The 21,985-nt window shown below is 43.6% G+C and overlaps 1 protein-coding gene and 1 long non-coding RNA gene across 2 annotated transcripts in view; one reads left to right on the top strand and one right to left on the bottom strand.

The window, feature by feature from the left end:
• Nucleotides 1-21,985, bottom strand: part of LOC144285027 (taste receptor type 2 member 62-like) — a 169,591-nt gene that overhangs the window by 147,349 nt on the left and 257 nt on the right. The window contains exons 2-3 of the mRNA XM_077850256.1: nt 16,194-16,317; nt 4,107-8,424 (exon numbers count right to left, since the gene is read on the bottom strand). Of these exons, the coding sequence (XP_077706382.1) occupies nt 5,071-5,976 (906 nt within the window). The 5' untranslated portion in view covers nt 5,977-8,424; nt 16,194-16,317 and the 3' untranslated portion in view covers nt 4,107-5,070. Of the gene's footprint in view, nt 8,425-16,193; nt 16,318-21,985 lie in introns of the transcript that reaches the window.
• Nucleotides 2,524-6,280, top strand: LOC144285029 (uncharacterized). Its single transcript, XR_013353415.1, has 2 exons — nt 2,524-2,887; nt 2,987-6,280. It is a non-coding gene; the product is annotated as an uncharacterized LOC144285029 (long non-coding RNA).

Below are 21,985 nucleotides of genomic sequence, written 5' to 3'. Positions count from 1 at the left end.
AAGAACCATAAGGTGGCAGTGTTCAACAAGTCCCACTGGGAGGCCAGGAACTGCAGTACAGGATTGTATGGGAAGGCCCCTGGATACAGGAAAATATAAATGCTCTTCCCTCTCACCACCCACTGCAGACAGAGGCAAGAGGCCCCCAGGCTGACTAATAATTTATCACAAGGCTAACAGTGTTCTCCGTAGCAGCCACACCATGCCCAGGGCTATAGTGATGAAGCTATTGGTCATTGCTGCCACCAGGAACAAAAAATAAGACAAAATGATAGCCAGGGTGATGGGTCTCTAAACAGTCACTGGAGATTCTGGAATCGTGTCATCTCCATTCATCAATCCCATGGATGAAGATGGGTCTCAAGACTTCAAGGTCTATTCCTGTTGGGTGGCTCTGGAAGGTCCTGCATAACATTTGCCCCTCCAGTTGCCTCCAAGTGTAGAGGACAAAGTAGAGGACATGGGCTGTCTCCTGAGGGTACGAAGCTTCTCCTTCTTAGAACAGATGCAAATATTGGTAAAGCTCAGTTTCAGAAGGCTCCCTGCCTGCCCCTGAATTTGCCTGCCCTTCCTCTGCCTACTTTCTGCCCATGTCAACATCGGTGTAAATAATTTATCAGGCAGGCACTGGCATGTGGCGATCCCCTACACTGGAGGGTCTAATTCTCTAAGCTACATGGCTGCACACCTGCTGGCAGCTCTGTGACGCAACCTTCACCAACAGTCAGAGCTCACATCCATTGGTTGGCTGTCATTCCAGACATTGTTCTAAGTGTTTTCCATTGTGTTGTTCCCACCATGACCCTATGAAGTAGATGCTTTTGGAATACTCCCCGATAGAAAAATGAGCTAAACCTCTCCTACAAGAGGTTAGTTCAAGTCCTATAACTTGCTGTGACAATCAGCACCAAAAAGAACACAGGAAACAATTATATATTATCAGGCAGGTGACTTTTTTATAATCAATCAATCTTTATTTATTTTTTATTTATTCAGAGAGAGAGAGAGAGAGAGAGAGAGGCAGAGGGAGAAGCAGTCTCCATGCGGGGAGCCCGACATGGGACTCGATCCTGGATCTCCAGGATCACACCCCGGGATACAGGCAGCACTAAACCCCAGTGCCACCGGGGCTGCCCGGCAGGTGCCTTTTTTGTTACAACATTTGATAATTTGTGACCTTAAAAGTAGGATTTCCTGGAGGAATCGCTACCAGGGGCAAGAAGCCCCAAGGCTGGCTAATAATTTATCAATGGGATGTGGCAAAAAAGAACCCCGGACAAGAAGTCATTGTGAGTTACTGGGTGCATTGTTTAGCCCCTCTGTGCCTCAATTTCTCCATCTGTAAGATGCAAAAAGTGTCATCTGTTCTTTTTTTTTTTTTTTTTTTTTTTTTTTAAGTTTTAAGCCTATGCCCAGCAGAGGGCTCGAACTCACAACCCCCAGATCGAGAATTGCATGCTCTTCCAACTGTGCCAGCCAGGTACCCCAAGTACTAACTGTTCTAATTCAAGATTGAACTAGAATCTGAGACTAGAATCTCAGTTTTTAGGGTGAAAGAAAGCGTTAAAATAATTTTATAGAATAAAGAAACGAGGCCTCAAATTATAGATTAAAAGTCCTAGCTAAGGTCATAGCTACAAGGAGGAAAAACCAAGACGCAAACTGATTCCAGGACCAGAGATCTCTGCCATAGTTCGCAACACATCCTTTACTCTGATCTCCTTCATCTCCAGCTGAAGTCAGAGGCCAGATTTTGAGTCTTTTCACAATCACTATCTACAGATCTTCAGGCTAGTCACTTAAACTTTCACCTATAAGACATATGAATCACAAATACATGTGGGTATATATCTATACTATTCGTACAGCATAAGAAAGAATTATGGTGACGATGACAACCGTTATTATAATAACTACCTGTCATTCCATCCATCCTGTGGAGGGACAAGTAGTCCTAGGAGAATTTAGGAGAGCATCAGAGATGCAGTAGAGGTCAGAACACCAAATCTTGAACCATCCACTTTAACCAGAGGATGGCAGAGTAAGCAAAGGTTTTGTTTTTTCATAGGCATGATGTTCAAGGAGTCCAAAAAAATCAGCAATTAGGTGAATACTTACTTACCTAGGTGAGTGATAAGCAGATTAATGTGTCTACAGGCAGACAGGCAAACAGAAATGTTGGGGGGTCATATATGGCAATATTGAAGGCTCAAGATCAAGTTAACATGAGAATGAGGGAGCATTTTATAGTACATTCCTGTTCTGGCCAGCACCATATCCTACCAGTTTCATGCATACAACCCCATGAAGAGAGAACAGAGTCCATAAAACATAGCATCTCTTTCCAGTTCCCAGTCCACCTGGGACAAAAATCCAGGTGGAATTATTCTTCTAACACAGAGCCCTTGCTATGGTGACTACCGTGTTCCTGGAGAAAGGAGAGATGGCGAACTAAGGTATTTTTTCATCTTGCCTTTCTGTGAGGATGCAAATCTTCAGGATATAGAGTTCCCAACTGCTCTCTTCCTTGGCATTGTTCCTCTGGCTGACATTTGGCCATTTCCTACTGGACCTTGGAACAATGGGGCAAACTTTGAGCTCCTAGCTCTGGAGTTTGGCCAGCCATAAACCTCTCAGTATGGAAGCTCATCCTTCCCAACCACCTTCTACATCTTTGATGGCTTGTACATTGGCAAGATGTGTGCTAGCCTTCAATTCATTCAACAGCAATTTATGAGGCATCCCCTATGTCATAAGAGCCCTGTGAAAAGCACCAGGGCTGTAACAGGGAACTAGGCAACTACCCTCAAAGTGTTTTCACACACCAATCATAAAGCAGAACATCAACTGGCCACAAACTATGTGCAGCTTAAGCTACTCCAAAAAGGTAATTAACCATTTGTATTTAAATATGCAATGTGTTTTATAGTGATTCTTTTGTTTGTGCTTTTTATGTGTTTGCTCCATTTTACTTCCTCTTTTTCAGATTTATCTCCTCAGGCAGAAGACAAATCTGAGAATTTTGAGTTTTCACAGCTGGTCTTGATATGTGTAACAGTGGGGATGGTACAGGTAGGAATCTGGAGTAGATTCTCTATGCGGGAAACATGTACCTCAAGAACTCTCTCTGAGAGGGATAAAGTGGGAGGACTTCCTACCTGCAGTTGGAAAGGTTATGTGGCATCCTATTCACACCTCCAAGAATTCTGAGAAGAGCTCAGTTGGAGTAGCAGTAGAAGAGCCCTCATTGTGGGATGAACAAAGATGCTGTCTTGTATGTGGCAAGGAAGGAGCCATGGGTCAGTAAAGGAGCTGCAACTGCCATTATGTCTAGGGAACAATCAGACAAGTTGGGCTACAGCAGAGGGAATGGTGACATATCCGGCTGAATAGGCAGGCTGGGAAGAGTTCACAGAAAGCCTTGAAAGTCAAGATGAGATACTGGGTTATGTTTCTGGTCGAGATGGAGCCACCAAGTGTTTGGGGCTAAAACCTAGGAAAAGGTTAAGAACATCAACCAATCAAGAAGTCCTAAGATAAGTCCATTAGACCTGGCATAACTCAAAGGGCTGTGAACATGTTGCAGGATATGAGCCACATCAGGGGCAGCCCGGGTGGCTCAACGGTTTAGTGCCACCTTCGGCCCAGGGCCTAATCCTGGAGACCCGAGATCAAGTCCCACGTCAGGGACCTTGCATGGAGCTTGCTTCTCCCTCTGCCTCTCTCTCTCTCTCTCTCTGTCTCTCATGAATAAATAAAATCTTTTTAAAAAATTTAAAAAAGAGTTACATCACCATCCTCTCCCCACCCAAGGCATTCAGTATAATTCTGAAACTCTATTGTACCAAGAAAGAGTAGGCAAGGAAATGCAATCTTCCAGGTGCTTCTAGATGAGTTGTCCATGGAGTGAGATACCCCTTATGCTCTTGCCTTCACTGCTCCCACCCAACTCTTTTCTAGTCTTTTGGTCTACATATGTTTTTAAAATGAATTCCATCATAAAAAAAAAAAAGTATGAGCATGCATCCAACCATATGCATATTTATTTAACTACATATATGTATACTTCACAGGCTTTGTAAAGTATGTAATGTAATACACTCTGTAGATCATAAAATAGATACACAAAAAAGGAACTAAAAGGAAGAGATCAAAATAAATGGAAATTGGAGTTTCCACACTTTTCTTTCCACACTCAGTGGATCATTGTGCATACAACTCTGGGATGCAAACACCCCAATCTGGAGACTACTATCCTAGGCACTGACATTCAGGATCCACCTCCTGGGTGAGCATACAGGTATGATAGGATCATCCAAATTAAGAACAACAGCAAATTTGTTTTGTTTTTTCTTCTCTATCTTCTGTTGACCAAAACCTAAAAGCATTTCCACATCAGACAATTCCTTTTAAGTCAACATATAGCAAACATACAAAATCTTAGGCAGGGCCTAGACTGGCAGGAAACTCATATATACACCCTCGGCCTCCCATGGGATAAAACTGAGAAGACTCCATGGGTGGAATCAGTCAAAAGCTGGGTACAAGAAAAGGGAATGGACGAGAATGGCAGACAAAGGAAAGAAGGAATTTCCAGATGGGCCAAATGACCACAGGCTACAGTGAAGAAGATGTGAGGATGTGGGGAGATGGAAAGAACCTACTGGGTTGGAGTGGAGAGCCTAAGCTGACAGCAGAGCAGTAAAGAGGAGGGCATTGTGTGTGGGATGATGTGGGACAATTTGTACCACCATTAAAAAAATACTTCAAGTTGACCACAGAGACAACTGACAACCATTACAGGTCTCCATAAAGCAGTCAGGACCAAAGGATGCTTGGAGAACTTTATAATAGTTGCTCATATACAGGGTGTGAAAGGTCTGTGAGGCAATGAAGCCATCATCATGGCCCAGGATTGTTTGGAACCCACCCTGAGGACTAGAAACAGTAGAGGGGATGTCAGGAACAGAGAGGGCTGCAAAAAGAATTAATAAGGCATAGAAGGAGTAGGAAAGAAAGAGGGAAATGTAAAGAGAGAAGTGATTATTGATACTGATAACTTGAGACAAATCAGCCTTTGTCCAGAGCTTTCCAAAGCCTGGTCATCAGGACCTTTCTCAGTTTGGGGCTCCTTAGCACCAGCATGCTGGAGTGCAGACAGATGCTCGCATAGGTTACCACTTCCCAGGCCCAGTACCAGTGACTCTGGAAGTTTGTTATTTCTATAGCAACAACAACCAGAGACAGGAAATATGATGTGTAGAAGACAAGGAAGAAGACAAGTGACTTCAGGGCCATCGTGTGAACCCGGGTGCTAGGATCACATGGGTCCTGTCTATAGTTCCTCATCAACCCCAAATGCCGGCACAGTGAGAACACAAGCAAGAGCATGGACACCAAGAACAGGAGGAATGGAACTGACCACATAAGCATTACATCAAATGGATGAAAAGACCTATAGAAGGCCTGTACTCTCTCAGCCCAGGTGCTGTTTCCTTGGGAACTCTTGGAGGCAATCATCTGTTTCAGAATTCCAGTCACAATGGCTGATGAGATGACTGTCAGGCCAACTAAGACCAGGGAGCCCAGCAGCAGCCTGGGCACTAACCGAGAAATCCTCCATTTCAGCCAGAAGAAGACCGGGTGAGAGAAGACGGCGACCTTCACACAGTAGAAGACAGCAAGCCAGGCAGTGAGCCAGAGAGTGAGAGTGTTGACAAAGTGCCAGAGGGTGTTGTAATAGTCCCTTATGAAGTGAAAACCAAAGAAGATCAAGAGGTTGTTCAGGATGGCCACCCCATGCAGGCAGAACCGGGAGGCAGCCAGGGAGGCCACAATCATGTCACCTGCAGGCAGCGTCCGGCGTCGCACCCACTCCCTGCCCAACACAGTAACCATGAAGCCATTCTGCAGCATTGCAGCCAACGACTCCAGGAAGAAGATGACCATGAAGATCAATGTAGGTGAGGAGGACATCCTCTCCAGGAGGCTCTGCTCACATGGGGACACATCCGCAAGGTAAACTGGACTCTCTGGCCAAGCCACTGTGTTGAGACCAGAGACCTAAAATCTCTCCCCTTGGATTCACACAAAAGCCAGCAAACACCTCCAGTCCCCCAGGATTTGAGAAGAGGATCCCTGTGATCTCTCTTGGCATGCAAATCACTCCCAGCTCAATGACTTGATGTCTGTATTTGCCTAACCTGTATTTGCCTGTTCCTTACCAGAGCCAGAAGCAGGGAAATATTAACAGAAGAGAGGCTCCAGGGGTGATTGAAAATGCTCATGTTTTATACTTTATTATTTTTTTCCTAACTTTTCCTTGAAAGATGTCCTTATCCTTGTTTGGCTCCCCTAACCATAAACCTTTTCTGACCCTTCATGTCCCAATTTAATATTTGTTTTTAAAGATCTTATTTATTTATTTATTCATGAGAGATACACAGAGAGAGGCAGAGGGAGAAGCAGGCTCCACCCAGGCATCCCCCAGTTTTTTCAGTGGTCTGTTAACATCATATTAAGGCCTATCTCTTGTATGAGTGGAATAAGAAGTCATCCATATGCACAGGCACCAGGAAAAGGCTCATTTCTCCTCCACTGACTGCTCATGCTGCCTGAAATTTCACTGGCAGCCTCCATATTGAAGTTTGAGGAGTCTCCAGTTAAAATGTGTAATTTCTTGATGTGTCAACATCAAATCTGTTAGCCATTAATGCCTTAGCTTCAATGTGCTTAGCAAACCAAAATTACTCATTTCCTAAGAACGCTCTGAGGAAATGAGAGATAAGTAAGTCATGAGAAGAAGGGAAACTAAGGAGGCCAGATCCAGAATGGACACACCACAGGAGCCAAGGAAGCAAGAGTTGGGACAACAAGAGGAGTTCAGAACAAGCCCATGGGGTGAGGGGGGTGGGGGTGAGGGTGAGAGTGGGGGGGACAGTAAGAGAGTAACAACCAACCTGTTGGAACACTTTGCCATTCATAAGGTGATTACACACGTTACATGTTGCCTCTGCTGCCAACCACACAAGGACTCTGGTCCAGATCAGGGGGCAATGAAGAAGAATCCAACTCAGGTGAGCTTTAAAGGGGCAAGAATGCTTATGAACATGAAAAAGAAAAAAAGGAAAGGGGAAAGAGGAAAGAAATAGGAGGGTAGAAGGAAGTAGAGGTGCAGGAGAAGCAGAGAAGGGAGTCTGCTCTTCCAATATCAAAGATCCTGGAGTCATGGTCCTCTCCAAGGCCACTCACAAATAAAGGCCTTCTCTCCTACTTGATATGGTCTCACTCAAGACTCCACAGTGAGAGGTCTACTGTGAAAGATGAAAGAGAATAAAAACAAGAATAAACATTTATAGAGACCTCAAGAAAAAGTGCACTTGCTTGAAGAGCTGCTTCACTTTTCTCAAAAGATTGCCAAAGATCAGACAATCCACTCTCCTCAATGGTTTTGTAACTCACCTGCAGTGACTTGATTTAGTTTTTTGTGTTTCCCCTGAGTTCTTCTTGAAGACAACAGCAATGAGTGGCTCCTGCGAGTTTCACAATATTTTGGCTCTTGGAATCCTTTGGGGAAAGGCCAGCTTCATGATGTCAAGAAGCAAGTCGAGGCCATGGCACACACACCCTGTTGCGATCACATGTAACCAAGTATCCCCTGTGTGCTCACAGGCAACTTAGTGACTTGCACAGTCATCAAAATATATACTTTTCCAGAAATGGTTTTTCCAGGACTCTTCTGTTTCTACAGTTGACAGCTCTACAAGTGATGTTTTTCTCCTTTCCATATTCCTCTGTAAGCAGCTTGAAAGAGTACCCTTTGTCAGGCACCTGGTCATCCATCTCACAGTGCTCCACTAGATGTGTCATAGAGAGGTCATATCCCATGCATAGTCTGCCTCCAAAAGAGGCCACAAGCAGGACAACTCTTTTAATTGCTCTTGAGAGTCCCTCCGATATTCAACACCAATCAAAATACTCGGTGTTTCTCACCACAGTTTGGGGCATGTTCCTGTTTTCTAAAGGTATCTCATGCCTGAAGATAAAACTCATGAATCCTTTTGTAGTACAATTGTCAAAAAAAATTTTAACATGATACCTGAGTCCCCTGTGAAACTTTGCTGGTGTCAACACATAACAGCAGAAGGTCATGATTCTGAAGAGACCTACCTGCACTTCCTTCATTTTGACTCTCGACATTGGTAAAGGATTTTTTTGGCTTCTGTTTATTAGGGAGGTATTTTTTGTCTTATTTTCTTATTACATTAAAAAATGCACTGGGTCACCTTAGTGACATGTGAAAATACATATTTCATTTAACAGCATTTGTAAATCCTGGTGTCCATTCCCCACTGGACCTTTGAATGACCTGTAGTGTGTAAACACTTCCACATTCTTCCATGATTTCATCAGGTAATTGATGGTCTGTGCCAGGGAAAGGTGGAGGAGGAAGGAAATAACAATGTTTTTATTAAGGCTAGACTATGCATAAACACGAAGCTAAATTATGCATTAATTTAATAATGATTTCCCTGCAGAATAAGCTCAAAATATTCTTCTGGCCCTGTAGACCTCCTCTCACATGTATATTCAGGTAAATAATTTTGAACATTGAATCTAATAGCAATCCAGCATAAAATAGAATTGTAACTTTCCGAAAATAAATCAGAATATACAACATCCTCAATTATCAAATGTATAAACATTGTTAAATATTGCTTAATATTCAGGAAAATTTATGCACTTTCCTTTCAACTAAAATAAATATATATAATATATATACATATATATAATTTTAAAGCTATTTTTTGCAATATAAAGTTTGGGGGCAGCCCCGGTGGCTCAGGGGTTTAGCGCCGCCTTCACCCCAGGGCGTGATCCTGGAGACCCGGGATCGAGTCCCACGTCAGGTTCCCTGCATGGAGCCTGCTCCTCCCTCTGCTTGTGTCTCTGCCTCTCTCTGTGTCTCTCGTGAATAAATAAATAAAATCTTAAAAAAAAATAAATAAATAAAGTTTGGCTGCAAGGACGTCCAGAGTCCAATTTTATTCTAATTCAAAAAATTTGAGAAAAAAAAATTTTAAACTTTCTGACTTGCACCATTTGAGCAACGGAGAGCGATAAAATTAATCTCTAATGGAATAAGTTAATGCTCCTTCCATAATGCCATGTTTCACCCAAATGTCTAATACCTGGCAGAAGGATAAATCATATTCAACTCCTAAATCAGCAGTTTACAAACCATGCCTTGAAGGGAGTTCTCATGGTAGAGAAGGGACAAGATAAGAACTGAGGAAGTGCAACCACAGGTTCTCACCTCCTCTTCAGAGTAGCTTTGAGGCATGTGTGGGGCTTAGTCAGTTAAGCCTCTAACTCTTGATTTCGGCTTGGGTCATGATCTCAGGTTGGTGGATGGAGTCTGCTTGTCCCTCCCCCAGCTCGTGCATGTGCGTTTGCTCTCACTCTCAAATAAATACATAAATCTTACAAAACAAAACAGAGTAGCTTTGCTTATATCTAGTGTATGTATGTATAGGGTGTGTGTGTGTGTGTGTGTGTATGTGTGTATGTGTGTATGTGTGTATATATATACACATTCTGCGTGAGACCTCAGTTAAAGACAGAACTCCACCACAAAACAAATTTGGAGCTGATGTCCTAGATTGAAAGTCATAAAGAGGGAAAGAGATTGAATCCCTGCATCTTCCTTCACTTTCTCCCTAAAACTCTTCTAAATTGACTATACAGAGATTTTTAGAAATTCTTTTTCAAGCCTTCAATCTACAATAACAGAATGAGAGAAGGAGAAGTCCTGGGTGGCTCAGTCGGCTAGGCAACTGCCTTTGGCTCAGGTCATGATCCCAGGATCCTGGGATTGAGCCCCACATCAGGCTCCCTGCTCAGTGGGGAGCCTATTTCTCCCTCTCCTCCCCACTTGTGCTCTCTGTCACTATCTCTGTCTTTCTCTCAAATAAGTAAATAAAATCTTAATAAAAGAGAGAGAGAATGAGGGAAGGAAAAAAAAAAAAAAACACTTGGGAAGCTAGAAAGTAGATGGACAAGTAGCCAAAAACAGCAGATCTGAGAAAACGAAATCCTATGCAAGCAGAAGGAAATGTCAAGAGTTAACTGACTTTTACTTAGGATTTTCAATACCAGGTACCTCTGGAGAAAAACTGTTAAAAATTGGTTGTAAGTCAGTTTAAGATTCAGATGCCCAGATCACATCCTCCCTTTTGCATAACTAGGCAACCACTCCTCCTTAGCCCTAGGGAAAGACTAGAGGATATTCTCTGGAGACGATAAAACAGGATCTCTGAGCTGGGTGAACACTGAACACATCTGAGGTAAGGATACATTGAAAACAGAGGAATTAGGTAAACAAACAACTTCCCCTCACTAGGGTTCCAGAACACTGGCACTCAGGCCTTCAGCTTCCAGGCATGAATCCAAGCATTCCAACAGGAAGATCTAAAGACACTATCAGAGATTCCTCAAATAATTAGCCCTGCTAACACTCTACAGTGAAGCCTGAGGTCAACAAGTCCCATTCACAAGTTCACAGTTTCCAGTTAGCCCTCCATTCCCTACTCAACACCAGCAGAAAACAAGGAGTCTGGAGTATGTGAGAAAAAATGGCGGATAAAATGAAAACAAAGCAACAAAAGAGCTACTTTTAGGAAATTCATCAATGCAAGGAGAAGAAAAAAAAAATTTCCTCCCCAAAATCAATATTCTCAGAGATCAGAGTCTCCAACAAGATACTGTTGGATAACAGTACAGTTGGATAACAAATAAGATGTTGTTAAGAGGAGACATTCAAAAATTTTTTTTTAATTTCACTCAAAAACATGATTCTCTGAAATTAAATATTCAATATAAGGGAAAAAAGACTAATATATGAAATTCACAGAAAACAGGATCAGAAAGAATACAAAACTGTAGGTAGAAAACAACAGAATGCCAATCCAGGATATCAAATATCCAACTAACAGAGATTCAAAGGAGAGAAATAATAAATGGAGGGGGGAAAATCCAACTAACAAAATAACTGAAGAAAAATTCCCAGAACTAAAGGACGGAAGTTTTCCTATTAAAACGATCCTCCAGGGGCACCTGGATGGCTCAGTGTTGAGCTTCCGCCTTTGGCTCAGGTCATGATCCCAGTGTCCTGGGATCAAGTCCCGCATCAGGCCCCCTGAAGGGAGCCTGCTTCTCCCTCTGCCTGTGTCTCTGCCTCTCTCTCTCTACGTCTCTCATGAATAAATAAATAAAAACTTTTTTTTTTTTTAAGGGCACCTGGGTGGCTCAATCTGTTAAGTGACTGCCTTCGGCTCAGGTCATGATCCTAGGATCTTGGGATGGAGCCCTGCATCAAGCTCCTTGTTCAGCAGGGAGCCTACTTCTCCCTTTCCCTCTGTCTCTCTCCCTTGCTCCTATGCTCTCTCTATCTCTCAAATAAATAAGTAAAACCTTAAAAAAGGCAGGGGAAGGGGGGTTCCAAGTATCTGGGCCATAATAAAGTTTCAGAATATTGAGCATAACGTGTAAACCCTATGAGCTTCTCAAGAGGGCAAGACATGAAGAGGATACTACATTCAAAATATTAGCAATTTGAGTATTTTTTAGACTTTTCAAAGGTAATTTTGGAAGATACTGCAACAATCATCTCTGACCTAGAATTTCTTATCTGGATGCTCAAGTACATGGGCAAAATAAAGACTTTTCAGACAACCCAAATCTCAAAAACAGTTTACTTTCTGTGTATTCTTTTTCTGGGAACCACTCCACCAAAGCTAGGGCATAGGTGATAAAGGAAGACATGAAGTGCAGACAATACGAGGTCCAGGATGAGAGAGAGGCAAAGAGGATGACCAGGATGATTGTAAAGGCAGATCTCAGGACCAAAGGGAACAGTTCCAGACTGGAACAAAACAAGAGGCCTGAGGAGAGACTTTCTCAGGTAAATAAAATCTTAGACTACTAAATGTTTCTGAAGTTATTGAGGATTTCACTGATGCAGAGTTTGAAAGCAAATAAAAACAAGGCGATTTTTCACAGAAAACAAAAGTGTGTACAGGAAAGAAAAATCCTGTAATACATAGTTCCATCATGAATAACATTTTTTTTCTTTAATAGCACTTACATTGTCATTAAAAGAAAACGTGTTTCTCTACTCACACCACCAGACATCAAATTGGGGAAGCGGGGTTTCTCACACCAACCAATTCTCCAACTCTCCAGACATCAACTAGGTGCCCTACAATTCAATTCAATCCCGAAACTAATTACTCGAAGTGAGTACAGACCTGTAGGTTAAGGGCTCGGTTCCACAAGGCTGCATCCCACTTCAGATGCCAGTCTCAGGCCTCAGGTTGTCACTTGTACTTCCAACCAACCATCTATAAATTGGAGGTTCCCACACTTCCTCCTCAGGTTCAGTAATTTGCCGTAGCATCTCACAAAACTCAGGGAGACACTTTGCTCACATTTACTGGTTTATTACAAACAATTTAGATGAAAAGCCAGATGAAGAGGTATATAGGGTGAGACTCAGAAGAGTTCCAAATGCCAGAACTTCTGTCTCCATGGAATTGGGGTTCCCCACCCTCCTGGTATTTGAATGTATTCACCAACCAACCAGGAAGCTCTCTGAACTTCCTCATTTCGGGTTTTTATGGTGGTTTCATTATGTAGGTATAATTGATTAAGTCATTATCCGCCAGTGATTGACTCAATGTCCAGAGGCTAGAGGTGCGGCTCAAAGTTCCCATCTTCTAGCTGTGGCTGGGTCTTTCTAGCACCAACCCCATTCTGATGCTAGAGGCCACCCAACACCAGTCAGGTTATTAGCATCAAAAAGATCTTCCTATCACTCCAGAGATTTGAAGGGTCTTAGAAGCTCTGGCTCAGGAACTGGGGTCAAAGACTATATATATTGGAACAAAGCTGCTCCTAGGGCAGCCTGGGTGGCTCAGCAGTTTAGCGCCGCCTTTGGCGATCCTGGAGACCCGGGATTGAGTCCTGTGTCAGGCTCCCTGCATGAAGCCTGCTTTCTCCCTCTGCCTGTGTCTCTGCCTCTTTCTCTCTCTGTGTCTCTCATGAATAAATAAAATATTAAAAAAAAAGAAAAAAGAAAGAAAGATGCTCCTAGCACTCCCATCACTCAGGAAATTACAAGGGTTCTACTAGGTCTGCATCAGGAACCAGAAGCAGGGACCAAATATATATTTCTTATTATGTGAGTCCTAACATTTCAAATGCTGAATATTGGTTTAGCCAACATTACAATGAAATGACATTGAAAAGTGAGACGGAAAGGGTCTGCCATGGAAATGGGCTGAGGAAGAACTAAGTTTTCATATTCCATAGTGGAAAGTATGCCAGAGACCAAGAAGTCAAAGGTGGCAGTACAAACATATAATTTAGAGACAAAAGACATACACACACACGCACAGCTAACAGCAGTGAAAGCAGTTGCTTTGGGAAAGAAGGTTTTGGAAGAGAATGGGAGCAAGAACCACTGTTTTTTCAAAACAAACTGGTAGAAATATCTACCTTGATGTATATATTACTTTGATGAACTAGATGTTTAAACTAGACGTATATATTACTTTGATAAAATCTTAAGAAAAAAAATGAGAAAAAACAGCAAGGAGAGGGCTAGAAGCAAACATAGCCAAATTATTCCTCCTTGTTTTTTGTAAAATAGCAGTGCTTCCTAGAAGCACAGATTCATTTTCCTCTTGCAATTAAGTATTGGACTGCTGTCCTCCATAAACAGGAATTACAATGATCTAATATTACTCATAATCTTATTAAAATCCTCCAAGTATGTGTTTTTCATAATCATTTGGAGGAAGAAAGGGCAGAAGTCAACATATGAGTCATGTTTCTAAAATGGCTTAATCATTCTGCTAAAAAAAAATCATAATCTAAGATTTTCCATTGTTCAAATGTTGATTATACTCCTTTTTTTCTCTTCACACCCCTTCCATCTGGCCCTTCATGGGATCCTCAAACAGCCCACACCCACTATTCATCACACACCTTCCTGGAGGCGTAGGGGGTAAGGGAGGCATTGGGGTTGAGGAGAGTATTGGTGGTGGCCTATGTTGAAACTCTTCCTACAATGAGGCCAAATGAGCTGACCTTATACCACAATTAGTGGAGTGACAGTCCTGGGAATTGGGGGATAAAATAAAGAGGCAAAGGGAGAACATAGCATCCACTGTGTTCCCACCATGATGCGGGAGCTCGTGCGTTTCCTCTTAAACTCAACAAAGGAGTCTAAAAACACATTCCCAACCATCCAGGGACTCTGACAATCCCTTCAGAGAGCTCCCATCATTTTGTCTGCATGTGCAGAAGCCAAGGAAAGAGAAGGATTTCAGTCGGCTGCAATGGTCCAGTTTCTGACTGGGTAACCCTAGGGAGAGATTGCAGGATGGCTGCAGGAACACTGGGTGAGGGACAGCAGACCTAGTAGGGACTGGGGAGGGGCTCCCAGGTAAGTAGGTTGGTAACCTGGTTCATTTTTCTCCATTAGATCATGGCAATAGAAGTCAGAGGAGAAAAAGAAAAAAGTCAGAGGAGAGTTTTGTTTTGTTTTGTTTTTTAAATCACAAGGTATTAAATAGAGAGCTCTAGGAAACAAATACAATCTCAAATTGAACCAACATTCATTGCAAACCTAATTGTGGCTGGCATTATGCTGAACACATTTGCATACATCATTTTCTCATTTAATCTTATTCAAGGATGCCATATGTGCTCTAGATTTTGCTTTTTATTATTAGATACACTGTCTATACCTCTGTGTTTTTCCTTCAGGAAAATACAGTGAAGCTGTTGCCACTCTGCCTTTGCCCTGAATGGGAGACCAGGAGGCCACATCATTGCACATTGTGTCCCATCGCCTGGTGGGACCAAAAGGAACCAGCTTTATCTCCCTGTTGTTGTGGGTTTTTTCTTTGATTTTTTTTTTTTTCCAGTGGCTGAGTCTCAAATTTCTGAGCCAACATTGCTGTTCAGAGTAATGAACAAGCATCTTCTCATCTTCCTGTTTCTCCTCTTCCCCATAATATTTCTTATTTACCACCAGGGTACAATGAGTAAATACAGCCAGGTAGGCAAACATTAGAGAATCTGAGAAAATACCATAACATTCCAAAGAAAGCTATAAAAACACAATGTTCATCGTAACATTCTACGAGTTCAAATTCATTTAGAGCTGGTTTGTCGTAAAGGGCATATGATGAAGATTTGCAAGCCCTGGGCATGGGTTTTATTCCTGTCACTTTCTCAACCTGTAACCTACAGTTGTCTCCTCCTCTTCTTCCACCTGGATATGTACGCCTATAGTCATATATACTTGCGACCCTGTGAACATTAGATGAGGCAATATATATAAAAACATTTCTGTTCATTGCTGAGCCCTAGATATTAGCGACTGAGTAAAGGAGACGCAACCCAGGAAAGATAATCAAGACAATGCAAAAAAGAAAAAAAAAACCACACACACACACAATTCAAACTCCTTGTCATCAGTCTACTGGTTTCCTTTCCTTTGAAGGGAAAGTTATTCCCATGACATTCCTGCTCCAAAGTCTTTCCTCATTTACAAAAAAATTACCTTTTCTGGTCCTTACTTATGAATAAATCTCGACTCCTTTCATGGCTTCTTTGTAACATTCTGGAATCTTCCTTCTTTCTCTTAGAACATGCAACAGTACTTGCTGCATCTGAGGCTTTTGAAAGGGGTCTCACTCATGGAAAGGGCATCAAAAATTGGACTAAATGTCCTCCAAGTTCCCCGCCAGCCCGAAAGTCCACATCTCTGACCCTTGTCTCCCATTCTCAGTCACTGTCTGGGAACTTCTACCTCTTTCGTCATCAATGTCTCTGGGAACAAGTCCAAGTTCACCAGCTCTCCAAGAAACACCTTCAAGCTACTCATAATTTTCAATATGCACAATTAAGATACCTCATTAAAAAAAATCAACCTAATTATGGTTCCTGGTATTTCACTCCTATTCTGTACTTTTGGCAAGTAGTGGGAGCAAGTTGTCCCACCAGAGATCACCTGTCACAGCAGAAACTGTGGGTCACATTATGGCTGAGGAGTCGCAACTCAGAAGACAGCCTCTTTGGAAAAGGCAGCGGGGCTCTGAAATCATGAATGTGCCACCTACCTTAGATGGACAGGTAAGAACAACCTGCACCAGAGGAGCGCTGTATTCCCAGAGGTGGAAAGGAGGCCATGGCTCTGGGTTTTCCATGAACTGGAACCCACTCTAACCCAGGTCTGGGGACCATCTGGAAAAGAGAAAAGAAGTGGAACAGAAATGGGCATCCTGTAGAGAGGTCCTGCTTCGTGTCCCTGCTTACGTGTGAGGGCACCTTGGTCGAAATGACTTGGGATTGATCTTTTCCTGAAGAATTGTTCTGACATGCACATAAAAAGGCATAAATAAGGATATTCTTCACTGTTTTGTTTATAGCAGCAAAAATCTGGAGGGGAAAAAAGCATAAATGTCTTCATCAGATCAGCAGTTCTTAATGAGGACAGTGTAACACTCTCCAAAAGGTACTTAGGAAATTTATAGGGGTGTTTAGCACCATCTTTGGGGTACTACTACATTTAGTGATTGGAGGCCACAATGTATTGCACACGCTGGAGAATTTTCCCAGCCAGCAAGAAGTTTGGGTAACCTACCAGAAACTCCTGTGGGGGGAAAAAAAAAATCTGAGCCAAGAATTTAACTCAGTTGTATATAAACACAAAGTAGTTTTTGCACAATTTTAATGTACGAGGAGTTTTCTAAGAACGGGACCATCAGAGAAACTGACACATTGGAACTTTGTTCAGTTTGAATCTTGACCACAAGTTGTTCATCTCAGAAAAATCCTGAAATCAATAGCAATATCACCCCAAGTATTTAAATCAGCAACAAACACACCTAAATCTGTTTTCAATTGGGGCTGTAGCCCTCATTTCAGTCCAACACTTGGTGCAAGCACCTATCGACTTTACAATGTCCTCTGTGGCAGTGTGCATGAGCCATGTATACCTCAAAATAACATATTAGTTTATTATAAACTGCTCTTCTTTATATCATTATGGTACAGTTAGAACACTGTATAGATTTTAAGTCAAATTTTAAGTAAGTCATATTTAGAAATTTCATTTCAGGATAATACAGAAGGTATTTCCCAATATTTCATAAAAAGGGAGCATTGATCCAGACAAAATACATTTAATTAAATAAAGTGATACATTGTACTGTGGAATACTCTGCAGTAGTTTAAAAGTATTAGCTAAATCCATATAAACTGGGGCAGCCCGGGTGGCTCAGTGGTTTAGCACCGCCTTCAGCCCAGGGTGTGATCCTAGAGACCCGGGATCGAGTCCCATGTCAGGCTCCCTGCATGGAGCCTGCTTCTCCCTCTGCCTGTGTCTCTGCCTCTATGTGTGTGTGTGTGTGTGTGTGTGTGTGTGTGTGATGAGTGAATAAATAAAATCTTTTTTAAAAATTAAAAAAAATAAAAAATAAATCAATATAAACTGATGAGGAAAAATCTCTAAGACAGATAGTTGAGTGAATAAAGCTATTTCAGGGAAATGTACACGGCATAAACAGCTAGTACCAATTTATATAAAGATATAGACACAAAAATCACAGAACTATGTATGATGATATACACATAAAGAGAGACAAATGCATGGAGGAAGTGTCTGAAAGTTTACTAAATGAGCCCATAACAAGGGTATAGAATCAGGAAAGAAAGTCAAGGAGGGGGTTTCTGTTTTATTCACGATGCTTGAATGTGTCCACAGAGAATGAATGAAGAGATCTGTTACATAATTAAAAATTGCTCAGATACGATTTTGAAAAGAATTGCCAGGGGGTCAAAAAGCTATGGCCAAGGTCTCACAGTTGTCACTCCTGTGTCCCTGGCCTGAGCTTCAGGCCAGCCTTATGCAGGAGCAGCCTCGCTGCTGGAGGGACTTCACAGGGCTCTGTGAGCCCATCCTGCAGCGCCCTGAGCCCCTCAGCACTGCTTGGCCACACCTGGGTCACTGCATCCTTCTGCACAAGAGGTAGGAATACGGAGCTTTGACTCAGGTCCAGCCTTCCAATCAAAGGTTTGCCGCTCCAGGGGACAGCACTGCAGTATCAACATTAGCCATAAAGGAGGTCCGAAACCTTCACCCAGTATAGAAAGGCCAGTTTTATGCAGCTATTGAGGTAGGACTGAGCCAAACTGGGCTCCTTCCTTCTGCTCCAGATCAAGACTAGATTAAGCATTAGGACACCCCAGACACACAAGAAGGGACGGAAGCATCAGAGGAGGGTTGGGAAGAGCTCCTGGGTAGGGTAGGGTAGGGTAGGGTAGTGTAGGATAGGGTAGGGTAGAGGGCTTGATGCACTCAGAAGCAGCAGGCACCTGTCCCATTATCCCATGTGACTCGATCAGAGGAATCTCGGGGTTGGGGGAGTTACGGTCAGCAGAAACTGCCCCCCTCCAAGGTTCACTGGGCCTATTGTCAATAGGTACAACAAAAAATTTGGAACTCACCCTTTGATAAGGCACCTACAGCAATGGAATAGGACATTGACATAGCCCAGTTTGGAAAATGTTAGCAGAAAAAAACCACATCTGTCTGTCCTACTAACAGCTATTTCCCCGGGTCACAAGTGCCTGGGGGGCAAATGACGCATCGCCATGGCACTAGGCTCTGTGTGCCCTGCCAGTCTGGGCTGTGCATCTCCGCCCCCCACCCCCATGGGCCTCCTCGCCCCCACACAGCTGTGCAGGGTTCAGCTCCCGCAGCTGTCAGGCTCCCTGCTGCTGCTGTCATTCCAGGCACTGCTCCGCTCGCCCGTGGCCTCACATCACCACCACCTGTGCCCTGTGGCCCCCAGACTTGGAGAAGCGGTCCCACCTCTGGGGATCATGTTCTTTCCCTCACCCTTAAAAAGTCAAGCCTTTACATTATCTCACAGAACGTCTTTCCCCTCGGGAGACGTGCTCTTGACAGGTAGCTCGGGGCCAGGATGGCTGCAGAAGCTTCCTTGATGACAAGACCAGGGTGCCGTGATAGCTTGCTCAAGACCTGGACAGGCGTGCAGAAGGAGCCTTTACTACAACCTTCCTACGTTAAAGACCTGCATTCTGACTTATATATCATTTCTGTAGTATCCCCTTATCTCCAAACTCTTCCATGAAGAGTGGGAATTCTGAAATTACGCTGGATTGATTCTGACCTTGTTTCTGGGACCTAATTAAAAGTATCCACAGAACTGAAGATCTTTTTTTTTTTAATAGATTTTATTTATTCATGAGAGAAACAGAGAGAGAGAGAGGCAGAGACACAGGCAGAGGGAGAAGCAGACCCCATGCAGGGAGCCTGACATGGGACTCGATCCCAGGTCTCCAGGATCACGCCCTGGGCCAAAGGCGATGCTAAACCGCTGAGCCACCCGGGCTGCCCCAGGACTGAAGATCTTGATACAGGAGGGGACTTTAGGAGATCAGGTGATCCTGCCCATTCAGGGAAGATCTCATTACCCCTCCTCGAAGCCGAGGGAGCTCAAAAGACTTGCGGAGGGTCTACTAGCTGGTAGAGGATGGAGGATCGAAGGCAGAAGGAAGTTAGGATTACCCAATTAAGTCAGGACATTTTTCACATCCATGATATGTGAAAAAAATGGTTCTTGGTGTCAAACTCCCAACTCCCTAAGGACCAAGAGTTTCTGGACAATAATTATGCTTGCTCACTGCCGTTCCCACACACCAGTCACAATTGGATGCTTCCTCGAGACTTACTGATAAACGTGACAATAATCCCAGCAACGACATGATTAATGCCATTTTTCCATTAATCTGTTGGTTTTCGCTCTGGTTCTGAGAATTGCAAAATGACGGCAAGAGACGTTATTTCAAGCTGGAAAAGTGATAAAGGAAGAGGCAACCACAACAAATCCTCACCAGGAAACAAAAGACAAGTGAAGAACTGAGTACCCTGGGCACCTCTTCCGGACAAGCAGGGCCTCCAGGCAGGAGGCCAGACCCACAGGGAGGACTTTGAAGATCCGGGCTCGCAGGGAGATAGAGAGAGCAAAGGAGCAATAGACAGTGACCTTTATTTTCAATCCAGCTAGACTGTGGGGAGACATAAAGCAAAACCTACGTCACAGAGCAGGCGCACGGAGCAAAACAGGGGGCTAAGAAGAGCAGAGAGCAGGAATAGAACACATTAAATAGAGAAAAAGAAAAATACCAGCATCGTTGAAATTTTCAACCGTTTCATTCTCTTACTAAGCAGCAGAGCAAGCAAAAAGATTGACCTGATCCTGGGGAACTGTCCTTGGCAACCTACACTTCCAAGAAAACGAAGAATCAGAATCCCCAAATCCCATACAATGACTTGGTTTCTATGGGGAACAGAGCAGAAGGCTACATCCCATGTCATACTTCACCCCTAATCTTCACAAATGTCCCCTTTGAGTATCTGGGCCATTTTTCATCAATGTTCTACTCTGGAAGGCACCCACCGCATCTCAACTTCCCTTGTCCTCTCAAACTCGCCTCTGCCTGGCCTCCCTGGACCCTGCCTCTCACCTGCCACCGACAACTACCCCCCCAATCTTCCCGGCCACACACCCCACTCCCCCATAATAAATCTTTAACTATTCCAATTCAAACTACAATTCTGCACCCGACTCTGAAGCATGGGCTCTTTCCCCCCACACCGCCGAGCAAGCGTGCAACACCAGTTGGGTATCTTTCCATTCAATTCTGACACTGTCTACCCAGAAATAGTGTCAGATCCCACAGGTAATTGACCCAGACTGCCTTTCGCATCAGATGCCAAAGCAAGTCTTGGCTGTCACCTGTGCCCCTAACAGTCTGGCTGTAAAGGAGAAGCTCCTCCTCAGGGGGCACCTCACAGTGTACCTCCTAGATCGTCAGTTCATTATAAAAGGACAGAACTCAGGGACAGCCAGGTGGAAGAGATGCCTAAGGCAAGGTGCGTGCGAAGGGACCCAGAGCTTCTACGCTGACTCGGACTCTGGACGGTCCACATTCTTCCGGCATCTCCACGCACTCACTAACCTGGAAGCTCTCAAAGGCCTTCATTTTAGGTTTTTATGGGGGCTTTACTCTATAGTCATGTATAGTCATGATGGATTAGCTCATGGGCCATTGGTGACTGATTCAGCCTCCAGCCTCACTTTCCTTCCTTGAGGTGAGGGTGAAAGTTCAAACCCTCTGATCCTCCCATTGGTTCCCCTGGCAACAAGCCCTTCCTTTTGGAAACCGAGAGCTTTCCAAAAGTCACTCATTAACATGACAAAAGACACCTGCACCACTCCCAGCACAGGAAATTGCAATGTTTTTAGGAGTTCTGTGCCAGAGAAGGGACTAAGACCAAGTATGTATTTATCCTAGACCACAATATCGTACTCATTCATCATCATCTCTAACGTGTTTTCCAGAAGGCAGAAATTCCTCCCAGCACACCTACTTCCATAGAGATACGGTTTTCTAAAATTAAAAAAAAAAAAAAGCTCTTACCCATAGGAGTCAATACGAACTGGTGAGCTTCCTTCACCTCCCTGTCTGAAGGGCGACACACCCTGTTATTCCAGGAGTAAAATGTCACCCCTATATCCTCTCCACTCCCTGTCCAAGCTCAAGCTCTTACTATGTCTTCCCCACAGAGGCCACTTTTAGGCCACAGATGTGAGCCCTGGAAACTTGATCAAGGCCAAAGGGCCCTCAGGGCCCCCCAGCTGAGAGCAAATAGGCTCATTAAGTGACCCACCTGGAAATAGCCACCCTCACTGACCAATTACAACCGGGCACAGTTCCTAGGATTACCAAACAGAGAAAGTGGTGTGCATTCCCACGTCCCTATAGCCACGGCCCCTCACCACCGCCTGCAGACAGCCTCTCCATCCCCACCACTTGCATG

Source organism: Canis aureus, chromosome 15 (assembly GCF_053574225.1).
Source record: "Canis aureus isolate CA01 chromosome 15, VMU_Caureus_v.1.0, whole genome shotgun sequence".
Taxonomy (NCBI): Eukaryota; Metazoa; Chordata; class Mammalia; order Carnivora; family Canidae; genus Canis; species Canis aureus.
The sequence above is the reverse complement of the archived record's forward strand: the minus strand, read 5'-3'. Positions and strand labels throughout refer to the sequence as shown.